Source organism: Pan paniscus, chromosome 4, assembly GCF_029289425.2.
Source record: "Pan paniscus chromosome 4, NHGRI_mPanPan1-v2.0_pri, whole genome shotgun sequence".
In the NCBI taxonomy this organism is placed as follows: domain Eukaryota; kingdom Metazoa; phylum Chordata; class Mammalia; order Primates; family Hominidae; genus Pan; species Pan paniscus.
The window spans coordinates 10,880,629-10,901,531 of record NC_073253.2 but is presented as its reverse complement, the minus strand read 5'-3'; the positions used below and the strand labels follow the sequence as shown (position 1 = coordinate 10,901,531).

Below are 20,903 nucleotides of genomic sequence, written 5' to 3'. Positions count from 1 at the left end.
TGTGCAAAATCCTCAGAGGACATTCTTGACCACTTCAGCCCAGCGTGGGCAGACACAGCCGTGAGGCAGCTGGACTGGGCCAGCTCCCCGGGAAGATGCTCCCATCTTCCACGGGAAAGAACTTAGTACACCGTTCCCCCAGTATCTCCAGTCAGGAAGATGAAGGAGACAAGATCACCTTTCTCCCAACCCTCCCCAACCCCATTTCCCTTTTCCCGTCCCAGTTCTTTGGACTTCCTATGGGGATCCTCCCTTGTGTGTTACCTTCCTATTCAATCATGTTTCACCCAACACACACGCATCATTGGCTCTTTCACAGATGAGCACAAATAATCTCCAATAACAATCTTGCCCTAGGACAAAGGTTCATATGTAAAATTTTATTCCCTACTTAGACTCTTCCTTAATAATCACATAGATTATGATATTTAATGATTGAGACTTCTGATTTCCTATGTTCGAAATGGAGCTTCCCAAATAAATAGGGGCTGGTTGTTTTCAGTCCCATCAAGTATAACCTAAACGAGTTGTGTATACATGTACATGTCTTTCAGCTAAAAGGAAAAAAGCAAAGTACCTATAGGTCATTAGAATAAAATATAGAAGAAAAAGATTGTTCGTTTGGGGTAGGAAAGGCCTTCTTAAAAAAAACACAGGATGCAAATACCAAAACAAACAAAAGTTAGACAAATTTGACTAAATCATAATTTAAATCTTCTACACTACAGAAAATACCTTAATAAAACAAGAGAAAATGCACACCACATGAATGAAATATGATCCCAAATACATATCAACCTCCAGCAAAAATGACACCAAAAAGTGAAATAATAACCAAATGAGGGGCCAGGTACGGTGGCTCATGCCTGTAATCCCAGCACTTTGGGAGGCCGAGGCGGGCGGATCACTTGAGATCAGCAGTTCGAGACAAGCCTGGCCAACATGACAAAACCCCGTCTCTACTAAAAATACAAAAATTAGTGCCCGTAATCCCAGCTACTCAGGAGGCTGAGGCAGGAGAATCGCTTGAACCCAGGAGGCAGAGGTTGAAGTGAGCCAAGATCGTGCCACTGCACTCCAGCCTGGGAGGCAGAGTGAGACTCTGTCTCAAAAATAAAAAAAAAACCAAAATAAAAAAAATTCCACCCACCACCCCCATCCTTAGAAAGAAAAAAAAAAACACCAAATGAGACATGGATATAAATAAGAAATGTGTAAAAATAGGAAATTAAAATGTTGAAAAACAGGTGAAAAGATGTTCAGCCACATCAACAACTGGGAAAATGAAATGAAATGAAAATTAAAACGAGATACAATTTTCTAACTATTGGGAAAGGGCCTCTCTTGCTCCCTGCTGGTGGTTGCACACACCACAGAGCTTTGCAAAGGGCACCATGGCAGTGACTACAGCAATTAAAACACATATTCTTTGAAACCTGGCAGATCTCACTTCTGCACTCCTATCTTAAAAGATATTCATTTGTGTATACAATTGGGTAGGTACAAGGATCTTCATTACTAGCAAATCATAAAAACCGGGACCATTTGAAAAGTTCACCCATGAGAAAATGGTTAAATGAACCATGGTGCACTTCTGCTGAGGAATACTACACAGCAATGAAAAAGAACAAAGCAGGGACCAACATGCCCTTCCCAAAACACAGTGAGTGAATGAGACTCTATATCCCATCGGGTTCTGTTTGCACAGTACGGAGGGAAGAACACATTCAAAAGGTATTTCTAAAAGGATGTACAAGTAGCTGGTCTGAGGGACTGTCTTGGGGGAAGGTAAAGTCACTTTCATCTGAGAACTTTGTACAATGTTTACATTTTTTCTCATATTTGTGTATTACTTTTTTAGCTGTCAAAAGAAAATATTTAAATTCTTTAAAAAGCTCTCTAGGGACATATTTAAAGTAAAGAAAAGAAACTAATGGACAACCTGTACAGTGTATCATTTAGGTAAAAGAACACATAGAAACTGAATTATATTCTTGTTTTTATGTATGTACATAAATTCATGGCAACATCCCTGAAGGATGCCCACCTGCCAGTGGGTTCTTCTGAGAAGAGGCAGATTGTAATGAGATCTGAACATGTGACAAACTATTTGTGGGGAACTCACAATTTTTAAATCTTACCTTTGAAAAATAAAGTGAAAGTTTGTCACGATTAAGGAAGTGAACGTCTATTTCAATGAAAAGAAGTGACATGAAAAATCCTGGTATATTTCACTGTATCATTCTCTAATTTATACACACTTTATTTAAATATCACACATTTGTACCATAAGAACGTGTTTTAACAAGTGATTTTTTATTCTTTAGCCACAATTCTCCCACATTTTTACATTATCCCTTTTTTCCATATTTTTAAACATTAGATACATAATTTGTTAGAAGTTAAAAGGGAAAAACATTTTTTTCTGAATAATATCACATTATATTTAGCTTAAAGATTATTTTTTGAATATCAAAAATTGAAGCTGCTGGGAATCACATTTATTTGTAGGTCCCAAAATAGCCCTGAGGTCTGAATAGGAAAATATCTTTTATAAACTATAACAAAACTCTCACCTCAAAATAAAACACTATGAAATTTACACAGTTATATCTGTACTCAGTATCTTTACAATATCCAGAAACCTACTGGATTATTAGAAATGACAATGCAAATAGGTTTACATTCAGAAAAAAAGAGAGCTTATACTAAGAGGACCTAACTTGAAACCTGGCACCCTGTGCAGGAATCTGTTCAATCCTTAGAACGGTCATAAAGTCATCTTTGTTAAAAACACAGGTCCTTGGACACCCCCAAATGTCGGGCAGAACAAAGAGAATTCCAGTACATTGGCTTTTAGTGTTCATCTGAATGGGGTATTATTTTCAAATTCAGTCGGATGCCCCAAAGGCTCACGGGCTTGCTGGTCATATTTCTGGGCCTGTCATCGCCTTTTGCGGTTTTCATCAGGTGTATCCATAGCTGTGTAGTTCTAAATCAGCTTCTAGAACTTCTGCTCAAAAACTGGTGTTAAGGTGCCTCCATACCTACCTCCTCAAACTTCTTAAAGCATCAGGCCAACACGGACCATTGCTTTGATGGAAAGTTTCGTGGGTTTTTTTTTTTTTCTTATTTAAAAACAATAGAGCGGTGTAGTATTATGACAAAACTAGTTCCCTCAAAAACCGAACTGTGTTAGCATTGATTAGAGTGTCTAATACATAGGCAGACTTGGGGAAATACCAGGGCTTCCTCAGGATAAGGTGTTGATTCTGACGGTAACCTGCAGACAAATGTCAAGGGCCGTAGGCTGAATGCCTGGGGAGCTCTTCCAGGGGTAAAGAATCCTCTTGGGCCTGGGCCCCTCCGGGCAGCCAAGGTAGGGCAGAGGCAGAGAGACGGCCCAGACCTGGCCAAATGGGTTCTATATGAGCCGCCTTTCAATAAAGACCTGGGCTATGATGACCCCAGCCGTGTTCTGTGCCACAGCGGGCGGAGTGCTCACAGTGGGTCCTCGGGCCGTGTGAGACCCCACTGAGTACACTGAACAACACGCCATCAAAGCAGGTTCCATCTGACACTGCCTGGGGCCCACAGCCAAGCTACGGCAGCATCGTAACCTTTGCCAGCACAAAGCCCAGTGTCCCTTTAGTTCATCTGGATGTATGAGTACACATACATGTGCTCGCCCGTGCACACACTCACAGCTTAGTGTACACTGTCCACGTTGGCACTGCCTGCTGCCAAGGGCTGTGCCTTTTATCAAGTCTTAGGCTGGGTCAGCGTGAGGAAATTGTGTATGCAACACCAGCTTTCAGCTGAGCCGCTTGAAAATAAGTCAAAACAATCCAGGTACTGTGTGTTTCTTTTTCCTGTTTCTTTCAAAAACAACCTCCAGAGGAGTTTTTTTAGCCACTTATTTAAAATGTTAATGGAGGAACCTGTGAGTGCAAGGGCACAGAAATAAGCAGCTGACTCGAGTTATACCAGCGCATAAACAAGTTCCAAATGCACCGAGAGGCGTGGAGGGGAAGATGCAAGCAGTGTCTTGAGAGGAACTGCTTTTGTTGTAAGCTCTCGGCAGCTCCCAGCATGACCGCTGCAATGGCATTCATCCCACTGCAGTTGTCATCAATGGGACTTTATTGTTTTAGAAAGATCTGTCATGGTCAGGGTCCCACCTGTCCTTCCCTGGACCGTGGCCCTCCAGGCAGTCCCACACAGGTGCCGGCTGAAAGCGGCTGGGGTAGAAACCAAGGACCAGGCTGGAAGAAACAGGGCCCCCAGGTGTTTCCAAAGGGGAGCGCCGATTGCCAGGTGCAGAATCCACACAGTTACCCACCGTGGGAGGTGGAGGGACCTGGGCAAATCCCCAGGAAATGTGTTAGAATTTCCCCAAATACTGCAAAAGCGAAAAAGTGCTCGCGCTTTATCATGTGAAAGACTAATAGTGTCCAGGAGCTGACACAGCACAGGGGGACTCTGACCACCGCAGGAACAGTGAGCTGTGTCAGGACGGAAATGAGCAAGCCTGCGTCTCCGGCGCACCTGGGGAAAGAGTAGTGCAGGGTGCACATCAGGGCTGCGACTCACTCCGCAGAGCACACTTGAGTCCCCAGGGTAAGGATGAACAAACAGCCTTCCCACGTCATGTAGTGTGGCCGGTGGGGCTGGGGGGAGTGTAGTGCTCTTGGAGGCGGGCTACCAGGGATGTGGCAGACCCACTTTTCAGGTCCCATTCATTTCCTCTCTGGGATACGTTTCATCATAATCACTTGGTACCCACGATTCTTCCCAACAGCCTGAAAACAGCAGGCTTTGCATCCTTTTCAGGCCTAGGGTCTGGCCCTACGCCAGGGGCTTCTGTTTCACTCACAACAGCCTCGTCTCCGCTCCTGAGACCTGGTCACCGCCAACAGCAGGGAGAGAAGCGGGCAGAGGGGCCTAGCACGGCCCTCCTGCATCCATAAATCCTATTTTCCAACCAACATCACGAACTCTCTCTCTCCTGCTCCCAGGAGGAGCCTCTTGCCTCAGGAGTGGCCACGCTGAGATGACAAAGCCATTACAATTCTGATCTCCATAGTCCTGAGGTCTCCAGTGCTGCCAGGAGTCTGTCAGGAGGAGCCTGGGAGGAAGGAAGATGTCCACGATGTTCCCAAGTGCGGCCAAGGGGCAGCCTCTGCACATCGAGTAATTCCAGATGAATGGCTCCATGCTGTTCCCTCCTCTTTTCTGGTGAGTTTAGTGCTGGGCTGACTGTAGAACATTTTATTCACAGAAGCAAGTAGAAAAAATTGTCACTCTTAGTTCACGTGCTCCAACGTCAGACCGGGAGCGGCCGGTTCTGGAGGGAAGAGCGAGGACTGGCCTATCTGTATTCTCATCAGCCGCCTCCATGCACACGGAGGTGCATTTCATTGTTGTTGATACACACGTTCCATCCACAAGAGGCAACTCAGAGGGACTGAAGCAACTTCACACCCACCCCAAAGCCATTTCTGCCACCAGAGTCCCCCATCTCCAATCACCAAGGAAGTCTCCATCAAGGGTGAGCTCCAGGCATCTCAGTTGTCATCAGCAGCATCGACATTGTCTGAGAAATATTTCTTCTGTCCAGTTAAAGCATAATTTACTCAAACACTAAAAAGTAGTAAAATAGACTTCAACTTTTCCTCTAACTATATTTATATATAAATCCCTGAGAAGGTACCTGTCAACTTGAAATTCACTATCTACAGTTAATAAACATCAGGGTGCAGGGAGGGATCCCAAGCCCCACCCCTGTGCACAGCAGGGGCTGGGCTGTCATGGAGGAGAGCAAACCAGGTCTCCCTTCCGAGCAAAGAGGACGGGGTGGGAGAGGCACAGCTGTGTAGGAATTCTAAGCCATCAGCACAGTCACTGGCAGGCCTGCCATTCATTCACTCTGGGGTCTAGGAGGTCCCACCATAACCCCGCAGGGACAACACATTGCCCCACACAGGCCCTGGCTTTTCTGTTCTTGGTAGACCTTAGGGTAGGTGGTGCCAGGGATGATCAAGAACTTAACCAGCTGGGAGAAGAAAACAGGCAAAGGAAGGAAAGGCTAATGAGTTAGAAGAGACAAGGTGACGGGGGCAGGAGAACGTGGTGGCAAAGCCAGAGGGGGCACTGTGGTGGCCACTGACAGGTGAAGAGAAGGGGTCGGTGCTCATCGGTCCCCTCCTCCCTGAACCACATGGCAGATCCAGGGAGGGCGAGCCCTCAGTGAGTGAATGCAGCTGTTCAAAGCAACAAAAACAGACAAAATGAAAAATGTTCTCCAAGGACACCAGGCTTTTGGAGAGGCCACTGTGAGACCCCTGACTACCAGATACCCGATGATGCTGAGTGGGGATGGGACAAGAAGCCTGCACCTCCCAGCCCTGTCCACATCCGGAGACCGAGGGGCCTGTGTCACCAGTACCTAGGGCTAGAGGAAAGGGCTTCCAAATGGCTCAGGAAGACGAGGGGGTGTTTCTGTCCACCTCTACGACCAGATGACCACACCTCCCATGAGGAATTCCTGACCCAAAAGAAACGAACAGAATAATGTTGCTTAAGTATGAACTGACCCGTCAGATCACCCCGACACTGATCCCATGACACCCCCTCAAGGTGGCTCTGTTTCCCCATCATCTGGGCTTCCCTCCCTGGTCTCCTGCACTCCCTGAGCCTCACTGGGGGCCGACTTGTCCCCTCTGTGCCCACGCCAAAGAGAATGAGAAAACAAGAGCAGAAGGCCCCCCACAGGTCAAGGCAAGAGGCTTGGCAACACTTCCCTTGACTTGGAAAATTCCTCTACTAGCAAATCTGCTTCCACATGGCAAAAATGAGAAGTTCTGGGCCAGCAGCCATGAGCACAGCTGCAGGAGCTGCCTGGACCCGCTGCATGGGCCAAAGGGAAGGGCTGTCCACAGGCAGGCCACAGCTAGAATGAGTCCAGAGAGAGGGACTGGGGAGAGTCTCCAACTCAATCAGGAATGACCCTTCTTTCAGTTGGGTCTGGCAGGTTTCAAAATCCAATCTTTCCACTGAGGCCACAATAAAGCTCCCCGGGAGGTCAGGCTTCCCCCCATGCAGCTGTCATTTTCCCTCGAGTTGCAAACACTGGCCAGGTAATGGCAGCTTCCACTCACCAGGCAAGTGGTCAGCTCGCCTGCAGATTTGCCAAAGAAATCCGTGTCCTGCCCCAAGCTTGTTGGCTCAGCAGGCTTTTCAAAATGCAGGTATCTCTAGAGCTGTTTTGTGGACGCCAGGAGCATCACTGGACAATCCCTGTGCTGGCCCCAGAGTATCCTGTGCACCTGGATGAGGCTGGAACACATCGGGGGCAGGGCCGCAACACGTCCACTCCAGAACAGCGTGGGACCTGGGGAAATTGCCAGTCATTTGCTGTCCCATCATTGCTGTTCCACGCATCCCTGACAACTCTGAGCATGGGTTGTGGTGAGGTAGCAGCTGGGCAGGACCAGAAATGTCCATTTTTGACATGGAGGCAGCAGACACCCAGGCTTGGGGTAGAAGTGAGGGCTCCATACCATTCCCACTGCCAGCTTCCCATGGTGGAAACAGGCAGGAATGTCTGGCAACCCACCAAGGGTCGGACGCCACGTCAGTCCGAGCAGAAGCTGCCTGACCCTGGCTGTTCCAATGACAATTAGACATTCTTGGGAAGGTGGAGCCCTCTGTGGGAGCTCAGAATGGGTGTCCTCTCGCAATCACTGTGTTAGAGCCGCGGTTCTCAATGCGGGCTGCAGTGCAGTTACCTGCGGAGCTTTAGGACGCTCCCAGGGCTTGGCTCCCCGGACCAGGGCCTTGAGAACCTTCACAGCAGGGGTAGCCGGTGTTGAGAAGCATGCCTGGGAGACCACATGGCACCGCCTGGCTGGGTCCTCGGTTGACAGAGGTGAGGGTGGGGCTCGTGGTGACTTGGTAATGCCGTGAATTATCTACGTGTGGCAGGAAGGTGCCACATGCCAAAGGATTCAGGAAAGACAACCCCAAAGATAACCAGTGTCAGTTACAGTCTCCACCTCCTCGAAGAAGACATGGCCAATCCCAACTCCTTGGCCACAAGGGTGACCCACAGTCAACTAATATCTGCAGTTCTCAAAGAGGGTCCAGTCTCCTGTGGCATTCATCATGGTTCCTTTCTGGGATTAAGGAGGAACTCACTGCAATCTGATCTTAAACACTGTATCATCATCACACCAATCTCCCATTAGCCTGGGTGCAGCCTGCAGTCCTGTTCAATGGAGTTTTTGGAGAGGCCAGTTTAAGATCCCTGGTTGCTTGATGCCTGCTGGTGCCAAGTGGCAGGGAGTATGGAGAAGCCTGCACCAGCCCTGCCTGCGTCCTGAGACAGACACCATGTATCATGATGTATCTAGGGTTATTAGGGTCATAGTACAGAGCCTCCAAATAGGCCTGTGATCGTGCGTGTCCAAGTATTTCAATTCATACTGAAATAAAGTGCATATGTGACAGACACTCTACAACCCACATGGCCAGAGAGCCATTAGAACTAGAAACTCCAGCCTGAGTTTCCAGCTTTCATACCCTGCCCTGCCGAATTAGAATGCTGCAAATCTGATAATGATTAAAAATACAAAATTATGCAGAAAACCCCCTTTGATAAATTCAAATTTGATCACTGAGAAAAGTGATCTCCATGTCACTTTGGAGATAAAAGTGTGGACATAAAACTCTCACCAAGAGCTTGTGGCCCAAGGCAAATCACACCCGTGCCCTGCCCTGCCCAAGGCCCTGCATCTTGGAAATTCTAAGAGGTCGGCATAAGGATGAACTAAACACCAAGCGCAGTCCTCAAAGGAAAAAATAAAAGAAATATCCACACAACGGACTCTTTGGAACTGAGCCTGGAGGAGGGGGCTGCCCTGTCTACTCCAGGAGAATTTGCCGAAAACAAGTCTGTTCCCCATTCCATTCTCTCACCTCTTCTAAAAATCACCTCCTCCCCATTCCTGTAATTTGCATCATTCTGGGCTCCTGACTCTTCTTGCATCTTTTTGACATTTTAAGGATATCTGGATTCGAATTACTTAAGAGCACATATTTTGTGCTCTTAATTTTGTGCATTAATTTTGTGCTCTTAATTTTGTGCATTAATTCTGTATTTCTGGTAATCATTTATTATTAAATTTGCCCCATTTTATCGAATGACAGTTTTTTTCTCATATCCATTTTTAATGTTAAAGATTTCGTAACCAGTTTACCTAAAACCCCTTGCTTAAAATGAGTTTAATTCTAGCAATAAATACATGTTTATCGCTCCATTGTTTTATAATTTGACAATATGTTTTTCCTCAATATATTACTATATGGATAAGAGTTTTAAAAAGATACAGTAACATCTGATCCTGTCTCACTTGATCATGTGGCTCAACGAGCCAATGCCTCCGTCAAATAGAAATATCCGGCATCACTTAATCTAATGACTAAGAACATCCAGTGTGCACCTACACCCACCATGAGGAGAAAAGACCAAACAGCCAAAAAGGGGAGAATCCCACGATGTCTGTGTGAACTCATACAGGTATCATGGATACTTATTGCTAGAAACAGTATCTTAAACAAAAGATCTTCAGGCAAGTGTATTAAAACTGCCTTGGATATAAGGGGCCCTATCACTTGTAAAACGTTGCAAATTTGATAAATAATGATTAAAAATACAAAATTACGCAGAAAACGCCCTTTGATAAATTGATCTTTAAAAAAAATCTTAATTGAGGTTCTCTAAAGGGAGCCTTTTAGGCAACGTGCCCGCTAGGTGTACTGATTGCTAGGAGGGCTGGCGACAGGCGAATCCATGTGGCTCCCCCAGCCCTCTCTTGGAAGCAGCCTGGACAAACAGCCTGGAAATGCGCGCGGCCCCGTGGTCCATGGAGCGGCCGAGGTGCGATGCGCAACGGGGCCGCCTCCTTCTCCGCGCCCAGCCCTGCGGCCTCGCCCCGGCCCCGGACCCCGCGCCAGGCACACGGGCCCTCACGTCCTCTTCTTCCAGGGCGCAGTGCGCCTCTCCTTCTGCGCCTCGGCCTGGCGCTTCTTTTCGGCCTCCTCCGCCTTCCTCTTCTCCTCCTTGGCCTCCTTGTACCGCCACTTGGGGATCTGCAGGTGGCCGCTGTCCTTGGTGCTGCCCTTCCGCGCCGGCCGCTCGGGCTGGAAGGTGGGCGCGGGCGCCTTGCTGACTCGGACCCGGGGCACCACCACACCGGGCCGCACGCTTCTCCGCCGCAGGCGCTGCAGGGGCAGGAGGCTGGCCTTCCGCGGGGCGGGCGCGGCGGGGCCCCGGGACCCCGGGGCGGGCGGGAGGCCGGCTCTCGGGGAGCCCTCCCGGGAGTCCGCGTCCTCCTGGCCGGTCCGCCCGCGCTGCCCCGCGCCCCCCACCTCATCCTCCTCCTGTGCCTGGGGGCCCCGTGCAGCCCGCGCCGCCAGGATCTCCGGCACCGCCAGCCGCCTCTTCCCCACGCTCGGAGGGCTCTCAGGGCACACGGTCTGGCACACGATGGCCACAGCGGGGCTGTAGAGGCTCGTGGTCATCCGGACCATGTGGTCCAGGACGCCGCCGTCCTCCGGGCCCCGCACGGAGCGCGGCGTCAGCACGGACAGCACGCAGTCTGTGAGCCTCTGCAGGCAGTTCTTGGAGCCCGCGGGCTTCCGCGCCGCTTCAGGGGGTGGCGGCAGCTCGGGCCGGTACTTCTCCCAGAACTGCTCCGGGCAGGGGCGCTCCAGCAGCCTCTGCATGAGACGGACGGCATCCACGCGGCCCGTGTAAGTGGCCCACTCCTGCGGCGACATCCCACGGCGGGGGTCCCTCGCGTGGACATCCGCCCCTGCAAAACACAAAACACAAACAGAAGTGGGTGGCGGCAACAAGGACTCTTCCCTCCCAGGCAGAGCCTGGGGCAAAGGCAAAACTGCCCCCACCCCCCACCCCTGGCCCCAAGCCTCCTAACAGACTGCACCTAGTTCACTCTGCGAACCCTGTGCTCATCTGAGCGCCGGAAGGCGGGCCTGGAGTGCAGTGGCGGGAACACGTCCTACTGCAGCCTCGACTTCCGGGGCTCAAGCCATCCCCCCAAGTCAGCCTCCCGAGTAGCTGGGACTACACCACCGCCCAGGTAATTTTCTGTAGAGATGGGGCCTGGCTATGTTGCCCAGGCTGGCTTCGAACTGCTGGGTTCAAGCAATCCTCCCGCCTCGGCCTTCCAAAGTGCTGGGATTACGGGCGTGAGCCACCGTGCCCAGCCCAACCTGCCTTTTAAGTGCTCCATTGATTATCTGTCCTGAATAAAACCCCGCCTGAATTCAGCACCTAAATTACAGAATTTTTTTTTTTGAGACAGAATTTCACTCTTGTTGCCCAGGCTGGAGTGCAATAGCACGATCTCTGCTCACCGCAACCTCTGCCTCCCGGGTTCAAGCGATTCTCCTGCCTCAGCCTCCCGAGTAGCTGGGATTACAGGCATGTGCTACCACGCCAGGCTAATTTTGTATTTTTAGTAGAGAGGGGGTTTCTCCATGTTGGTCAGACTAGTCTCGAACTCCCAACCTCAGGTGATCCACCCGCCTCAGCCTCCCAAAGTGCTGGGATTACAGGCGTGAGCCACTGCGCCTGGCCAAATTACAGAATTTTTTAAAGAAATAAGATCCTATAGCTTTCCATCAATGGAGAGATGACCAGACAACAAAGCTGCCTTGCATACTTGAATGCTGTGGCTAGAAAGTTCTAAAAATATGACCAGTAACAGTCACTTGCAAAGTGGTGGCACCCCAGCTGTGGTCTCACTCTTGAGCACTGCCATGGGTCCTGGACTGTGGGAAATGGGTGGTTCCTTCGCTTCTCCCACTGCGGCCTAGCTGGCTGGGGTCTGTCTACCTTTAACCGATGGTGGGCTTTTCCAGGATAGAAAAATTCATTTTTGTTTGCTCAACACATTTCATCCTGGTGAGTAGGGGGCATGAATTTTTAAAAGGCTTGTTGCAAAATGAATGGCAGTCACAGTGGCTGTGGGCTAGTAACAGAGAGAGGGTCTAAGACTTGGGTGTCCTAACCTCAGTCTAATGTACTTCCTACCACCTGGCAGTCCTGGTGTGATGGTTAGTTTTAGTTTTCTATGTCAAGTTGGCTAGGCTAGAATACCCAGTGATTTAATCAAACATGGATCTCAGTGTTGCCCCAAAGGTATTTTGCAGCTGTGGTTAACATCTATAATCAGTTGACTCTAAGTCAAGGAGATTACCCTTCATAATTTGGGTGGGCCTCGCCCAATTAGTTGAGGGCATTAAGAGCAAAGACCAAGGTTTCCTAGAAACAAAGAAATTCCACCTCAAGACTGCAGCATCTACTTACTGCTGCCTGAGTTTCCAGCCTTCGAGCCTACCGCACCAGTTTCAGACTCGCCAACCCCCCAAACCACACAGCCAATTCCTTAAAATAAATCTCTTGATATCCACATCCTATTGGTTGACTGATAGGTCCCCTTACACAGTCTCCCTGACACTAGTCACTCCCTTAATAAATCTCCCCAGTCCACCGACTGCCCCCAAATATTACAAAGTTAAACTTCAACTCAACTTGATGAAATCTGCATAAATTTCAACGTTGTAGTATAGAAATTAATACGGAATTGCTGTTCAATTAATCTTGGTCCAATCTCAGTCCCACATACTGTTAAAAATCATTGAGGGGCCAGGCATAGTGGCTCACACCTGTAATCCTAGCACTTTGGAGGCCGAGGAAGGCAGATCTCCTGACGTCAGGGGTTTGCGACCAGCCTGGCCAACACATGGTGAAACCCCACCTCTACTAAAAACACACAAAAAAATAGCTGGGCGTGGTGGCAGGTACCTGTAATCCCAACTACTCAGGAGGCTGAGGCAGGAGAATCACTTCAACCTGGGAGGCAGAGGTTGCAGTGAGCCGAGATCGCACCATCGCACTCCAGCCTGATTAACAGAGCAAGACTCCATTTCAAAAAAAAAAAAAAATCATTGAGGATTTCAAGTTCCATTAGTCATATCTCCACCAGCAAAGCAACATGGAGAACTAGGGCAATTATCTAGTCTGTGAGCTCATCGGGGACCGGACCCGACAGACGCTTCTTCATTTATATCCCATGCAGACCCAGGTGTCTGACATGTGATGGCTGATCAATGTGTGCTGAACTGAGGAAGGTCGGGTCCCCAGCCACTGCCCTGGCCTGTCGACCCACAGTGGCCTCATGGCTCTGGCAGACCCAGCTCACCTGAGCTTGCCTGGTAAGGATCTTAATTCTGTGACACATTAAAGAATAGCCATATTAGAAGAGTGGTAATTATTTGGAACTGGATATCAGGATGGAACTCATTAGCTAGAGTACAATTTATAAAATGACTAAAATGAAAAGGGGGCAGTAAAAGTGTCATTGCAAAAAATAGATGACACATTAAACCTTAATTAATTGCATGTCACTTAAAAAAGGAACAAACTATAAAATTAAAATCTTAATGAACACTGCCTGAAAGAGACATTTTTCAAATGCTAATGGAAAACCAGAGGAAGATCTGTCCAAAGTTTTGCACTCTTCGTCCTGATGTTCACCTACCTTTTCAAAATGATCTCAGAAAATACAAACACTCTAAGGAACAAAGGCCACTGAGCCCTAGAAAAACAGTCATGCTATAAATTAGGGATCTGCTGCCTTAGGAAGCAACTGTAAAGGGTTATATTAATGACATGAACACAGCAATTAAATTATAAAAGTTAAGTACCGATTATTAACATTTTATACAAATACCTTCCAGAGAATACAGAGGATTTCTGAAATGCCACTGTATCCATCTTCTCGCCAGCAGACCCCCCAGCATCCTCATCTCCCACCCGGTGTTGTTTTGCCCAGGGCTCAATCACGTGGACAAAAGTGGAGCTGCCACCCATGGGTCCACTCACTGCCTTGTTGAGTGCTCTAAGTCTACACAAAATCCTCTATTTCACTTGAGGCAGCAACGTCCTCAGTTCTTGGCAATGCATCACGCAGGCAATGAACCTCAGCACTGTTGACACACCAGGTAATTATTTGGTGTGGGCTGTCCTGTGCATTGGAGAACATTTAACGGCATCCCTGATCTCTACCTTCTTCCAGATGCCATTAGCACTCCGCCAGTTCTGACAACCAAAAATGTCTACAGACGTGGCCAAATGTCCCCTGGGGCAACATTACCTCCAGCTGAGAATCACTATTGGAATCTAACGGCTGCAATCCTGTTCCCCATTCTTCCAGCTCCCTTACAGCTAAAAGTAGCCAAGCAACCCAGCACTGGTGACTGAGCCCTAAAGAGGGTTTTGCCTCCTGACGCAAGGGACCAGCATGGTTGGTGCTGCTGCAGCTTCCTGTCTGAAACACAGATTGGGTGATTCTCGTGGAATCAAGGGGTGACAGATCAACAGGCTAAGGGGAGCCAAATGGACAGGAGGAAACCACTGTTGTCCTCATGGAATCCAGGGCCAGCTCTGGAGGGTGACTGCCAACCTCAGACTTCCAGGGAGCTGAGAAATGCGGCCTGTTTTCTTTAAGCCACTGTCTAGTCAGGATTTCTGTTACTTGCAGCCAAAAACATTCCAAACAGGTGCTAATGGGAAAAAAAATCTATACTTTCCATCACTCATTCTCAAGAAGGCTTTCTCTGGGAGCCATGGCCAGGCCCAGGACTAGCAGGAGGTGGGTGGAGCGTGAAGCCCTGAATGTGTCACTTCCTTTCCTGTTTCTCCACCAGCCCCCACCCACCCCCATGTTATCCACCCTACAAACCCCAGCTCAGGTCTCCCTCTTGCCAGGGGGCCTTTCCTGGCCACAGGAGACCACTGTGGACCAGCCCTCACTACCTCCCCTTGTGCCACCTCCAGCCTGTATCTTGGGCATTGTGGGTATAATCGGGATGACAAATCTGGACGCAGGGTCCCAAGAAAGAGCTTGTGCTCCAGCCCGGCAGGGAGAACAAGCCACCCCCGCCACATAGCAGGTGGGAAATGTGCTCAGAGTTCTCATCTCCCCTCAAAGAGGCACTGGAGTTGGGAAATAAACTTCCCAGCATCTCTGCGATATCTTTTCCTCATAGTGGAGGGTCCAGGGGGTCTGAGTCCCAGCTGCCCACAAGAGGAACCTGCTCATTGGTGGACATTTCTTAGCTTCCATTCTTCCCAATCTCACTTGCCGCCCCCTCACTCCACTTCCTGGGCCCACCATCCCTCAAAACTACTTGCCCCCAAGTCCTTGTCTCGAGGTTTGCTTTGCAGGTGACACAGAATGCTTGACTTTTCATCCTTTCTCTGGCTAATGACTTCAAACAATTCTACATGGCAAATTCACACTTCATAGGAAATTTAAGTTTTCCTTATAAACAGAAAGAAACCTCTGTATGGTTGGAAATCATCTGACTTTCCAGAAAGAGATATCAGGGCTTCCCTGAGACAAGAGCAACCCTCTGACCCACAGTGGGAGCATCTCTGATCTCTGTTCCTCGCCGTCCTTTAAATCCACTTTGCTCCTTGGAATCACAGGAAGATTTGAGGTTACTGCTGCTTGTTTTTGCTTCCTGAAGGCTGCGGCAGTTACACCACACTTCAGGTCTGAAAGTGAGCTCCCTTAAGCAAGCCTGGAACCTGGCAACCTCCACAGATTCTGCCTCTCTTCAGAAAAAAATCACATCTTTGATACGCTTCTCAGAGCCACCTATTTAAATAGACCTGTCACTGTGGGCATTAATATTTCAGTGAATTAACAAGGTTCTGCAACTCCCTTGTGATGCTCTTCAGCAGAGCCTGCATTACTCCTTACGAAGCCAAACCAAAGATGCAATCGATCAGCCTCTCAGAACCCGGTTATACTTTTTATTACAATCTGAAGTGTCAATCTAAAAGAAAGGCTCTGGCTATTAGTTTCTTTAAATGGTTTATTTTTTTCTTAATATCACGTATTTAAATGGAAAGAATAAGACTTAAAATATTTGTGTGAATTTTAGAAATATATCAACATCTGTCCTTATTGCTCTCCACTAATCCTGGGGAAGCAATTCAACACTTTTTTTTTTTTAAATTCTTACCCATCTACTGTAAAAGGAAAATAAAACCCACTTTTCTTGGGAGAACTGTAAGCTTAGTAGTAATAGTAGAAGATGAAAATATTCCATAAGTTCTACACTACAACCAAAGCTTAAGAGGGCAGCTCAAAAGTTCCCTAAACAAGATGTCACTTCTCTTTTTTTTTTTTTTTTTTTTTTGAGACAGTCTCACTCTGTTGCCTAGGCTGGAATGCAGTGGCATGATATCGGCTCACTGCAACCTCCGCCTCCTAGGTTCAAGCGATTCTCTTGCCTCAGCCTCCCGAGTGGCTGGGATTACAGGCTTGTGCTACCATGCCCGGCTAAATTTTTTTTGTATTTTCAGTAGAGGCGGGATTTCACCATGTTGGCCAGGCTGGTCTCGAACTCCTGTCCTCAGGTGATCCACCCGCCTCAGCCTCCCACAGTGCTGAGATTACAGACGTGGGCCACCATGCCCGGCCAAGATGTCACACTTTTATTTGAGGGAGGAATACAGAACAAGCGAGGAAGAGTACACAGAGGGGAAAATGTCTCTTCTCACTTTGTATATCCTTTCCCATTTAAATTATTTATATCAGTGGTTCTCGATGGGAAGCAATTTTTCCCCCAACCTGGGAGACTTTTAGCAACATCTAGAGACATTTTTGGTTGTCACAACTGAGGAGGTGCTACAGTCATCTTGTGGGTAGAGGCCAGGGATGCCACTAAAAATCCTACAGTTTGAAAGACAGCCCCCACAACAAAGAATTATCTGGCTCTGCATGTCAGTAGTGCTGAAATTAAGAAACCCCTGGCCAGGCGCGGTGGCTCACACCTGTAATCCCAGCACTCTGGGAGGACGAGGCATGCAGATCACAAGGTCAGGAGTTTGAGACCAGCCTGGCCAATATGGAGAAACCCTGTCTCTCCTAAAAATACAAACATTAGCTGGATGTGGTGGTGCATGCCTGTAGTCCCAGCTACTCAGGAGGCTGAAGCAAGAGAATTGCTTGAACCCAGGAGGCAGAGATTGCAGTGAACCGAGATCGCGCCACTGCACTCCACTCTGGGCGACAGAGTGAGACTCCGTCTCAAAAAAACAAACAAACAAACAAACAAACAAACAAAAACAGAACAAAAAAGCAAAAAACAAAAACCCTGAGGTAGGGGCTTACTACCCTCATTAAGAAAGTTTAAGTATCTCATTTACAAGATATTTTTCAAAGGGAAAAACAAACCATATTTTTTCATTCACTTAACAGATAACTATTGAACACATAAACTCACCAACAATCATAATAATAACAATAATCACAACCAACATGTCCGAAGGCTTCTCCAAGCCCAGCATGCACCCGAGGGCTGTTCTGTTGTGAACCTGCCCAATCCGCATCCCGCCTTCCTGCGGTGGGTGCTATCATTAGCCTCATTTTATAGAAGAGGAAACTGGGGCCCAGAGAGGTGAGTGACAGGCTGCAGGTGTAGAGATGGGAAGTGGAGAAGACGAATTTGAAACTGGGTCCTGGCTCCTGGACTGTTTCTGTTCAGCTCCTGCTCTGTACCTCGTATAGGACAGGGAGAGACTCACTAGAGGATCCCACAGACAATAATCCGTGGATTGTTCTAGACTGTGATGGGGGATGGGCTTGCAAAGTGGAGAATAGGGGAGGGAGAGTCTCAAATCTAATGCCAAATTTGTATCCAAATAACTGATGGGGGAAGAGCAATGTCAGCAGTAAACCCACTGCCCGCAGACTCATCGTTCCAAGAGATGTGCAAGGTGTTTCTGGAATCCTCTAAATGCTGTCACACATGCCTGAAACCCCCAGGAGACCCAGGGAAGAAAGCACGGCAGTCAAACGGAGTGATTAGAGGGCAACTGACCTAAAAAAGGTTTGCAGTTCAAATTAATTCAATGGGAAAGTGCAGTGATGTGACTGACATCATAAATGTTCAGTTGAAAAAGTCAATTACCAAACATCTACGCCCAATTATAACTAGATCCAGAAATAGTAAAAGTGTCTGAAGCTCCCGCCAAACACAAAAGCATCACATAATTACCATTTAATTAGTAGGAACCATTTCTCATTGATGAGGGCAGGCAGGGCCGAAACTCTGTTGAAACTGCTATCTCGTTTTTTTAAAATGAAACTATCATCTCTGAATCAAAAGTACAATCGATGGGACTCGTTTTTAATTATGTTTTTTTTTTAATTTCCAAGAAAGTTTTCATCTTTGAAGCCTCTATTCTCATTCACTGAACTTATTTTTCTTATAGCATCTCCTAAGACTAAAGAATCCCCTAAGGTTAAAGCAGAAAGAAAGATAAATCTGAAGCAATTGTGAATCCTGTAACTCCAGATTGATCTCGAGAAAAATAACAGACGGGCTCAGACTGGGCGGTGCTGCCCACTGGTTGGAATCAAGACTGTCCTGTCATGGGCAACAGGTTATGACAGAAACTTCACAGACCCAAGAAGACGAGGGGCGGGGTGTGGTGGCTCACACCTGTAATCCCAGCACTTTGGGAGGCTAAGGCGGGCAGATCACGGGATGTCAGGAGTTCAAGACCAACCTGGCCAACATGGTGAAACCCCGTCTCTCCTAAAAATACAAAAATTAGCTGTGCGTGGTGGCAGGTGCCTGTAATCCCAGCTACTCGGGAGGCTGAGGCAGGAGAATCGCTTGAACCCGAGAGGTGGAGGTTGCAGTGAGCCGAGATTGCACCACTGCACTCCAGCCTGGGCAACAGAGTGAGACTGTCTCAAAAAAAAAAAAAAAAAAAAAAAAGAAGAAGAAGAAGAAGAGGAAGACTGGGGACAACTAAGAAGAAGACAACTAAATGTGGGAGCCCAGCAGGGGTCCTGGAACAGAAAAGTGACATTAATGGAAGCACTGATGCCTGGGAAAACTCTGATGCCACCCTCAGGATAACCAAGACAGGGGTGGTGCTGTGGTCTGAATGTTGACGACCCTCCAAAATTCCTATGCTGGAACTTCAGACCCACTGGGATAGTATTAAGAGGTGAGGCCTTTAGGGGGTGATTAGATCATGAGGGCTGTGCCCTCCTGAATCAAACTAGTACCTTATGAAAGAGGGTTTGAGGATACCTCGGTGTCCCCTCTGCCATGAGAGGAGACAGTAAGAAGGAAGGGGCATCAGCAGACATCGAACCTGCCGGCACCTTGATCTTGGACTTCTCAGCCTCCCCAAGTGTGAGCAATAAATTTCTACAGTTATAAATTACACAGGTGAGGTATTTTGTTATAGCAGCAGAACAACTAAGACAGAGAGGAAATCCACTTCAGGAACTTGCAGCGCCAAGCAGGACTGGCTGAACCCAGTGCCAAGAACAAAAATAAAGAGAAATTAAAATAACAGAATTAAGTAATGGTGAAAGCAGCATCGCACATTCACTGAGATGTCAGCTGCTAACTGAATCTAACACGACATGTGCTTGACACATATTTTCTCATTTAATTCTCAAAATAACCCGATGAGGTTGCACGAAGGATGATCATTGATTCTATTTCAGAGTGAAGAAAAGTTAAAGCTATTAGTTGTGTGGCATTTAGCTTAGTAGCTCATTGAAGCTGGATAGCCTTTAGGAGTGTGTAAAGTATTGTCGTATTTTAGCCTCAGGGAGGTGAGGGAGAAAGAGGTCATTACTCCCATTTCACAGATGGGAACAGGAAAGTGCGTTCTCCAAGATGGCGCAAAAGACAAAGAGGGGTTGATCCAGGTTGATAGCCTGAGAATTTTCCACTCTATGACACAGCATAGAAAACGGAAATTGCCACACACATCACCATGCAATACCACGTTGCCTCCTAACATCACCGCGCAACTCCACATCACCCGCTAACATCGCCGCGCAACTCCACGTCACCCGCTAACATCGCCGCGCAACTCCACGTCACCCGCTAACATCACCGCGCAACTCCACGTCACCTCCTAACGTTACCATGCAACTCCACATTGCCTCTTAATGTTACCATGTAACTCCGGATCACCTCCTAACATTACCCTGCAACTCCATGTTACTTCCTAATGCTACCATGCAACATGTCGCCTCCTAACGTTAACAAGCAACTCCACATCGCCTTCTAACGTTACCATGCAACACGTCACCTCCTAACGTCACCATGCAACTCCACGTCACATCCCAACATTAACATGCAACTCCACGTCACCTCCTAACGTTACTATGCAATGCCACCCACCAGCAAGCAGTGACCTAGGATGGCCTGGGCCGTTCCCACCATCCCTACCCCCACCTTCAACAGCACAGTCTTGCCATTTACAGCCAAGGGATCACCCCTTTCTGAGGAGGAACAGATATGGACAGGACTTGGGGTGTAGAATGGGTGGGCAGGAGGAAAACAGCAGGTGAGGGAAGGTGCCACCCACTGCAAAGCTCAGCAGGGAGCAGAAAGGGGTGTCCTGAAGGGAACCAATGCTGTGGCTTTTTAAAAACCTCAGATAATTACAGAAGTATATGTCAGTGAAGAAACTATTATTTATTGCAGCAACTAGGCATTGTTTCTATGGGAGCGATTAATCTCAAAACATATTCCATAAAGGAGCAACTCTGGTGTCCCAGGGCCCCTGGAAGCTGCACAGGACAGGTGGACATACCTGCTAGCATCAGGGCTCGGATGCAGTCCGTTCGACCCTGCATGGCGGCTTTCATCAGGGCGGTGAACCCGAACGCGTTCCTCCTTTCAAGGTCAAGACCGGGGAAATAGTTCAACAAGTAGTTAGTGATGATAGCGTGCCCTGTAAAGAGAAGTGTACA

The 20,903-nt window shown here is 48.0% G+C and overlaps 1 protein-coding gene across 1 annotated transcript in view; it reads right to left on the bottom strand.

The window, feature by feature from the left end:
- Positions 1 to 2,297: 2,297 nt before the first annotated feature.
- Positions 2,298 to 20,903, bottom strand: part of ANKRD33B (ankyrin repeat domain 33B) — a 93,502-nt gene continuing 74,896 nt past the window's right edge. Inside the window, exons 3-4 of the mRNA XM_034959736.3 lie at positions 20,744 to 20,884; positions 2,298 to 10,877 (exon numbers count right to left, since the gene is read on the bottom strand). Of these exons, the coding sequence (XP_034815627.1) occupies positions 10,030 to 10,877; positions 20,744 to 20,884 (989 nt within the window). The 3' untranslated portion in view covers positions 2,298 to 10,029. The remainder of the gene's footprint in view (positions 10,878 to 20,743; positions 20,885 to 20,903) is intronic.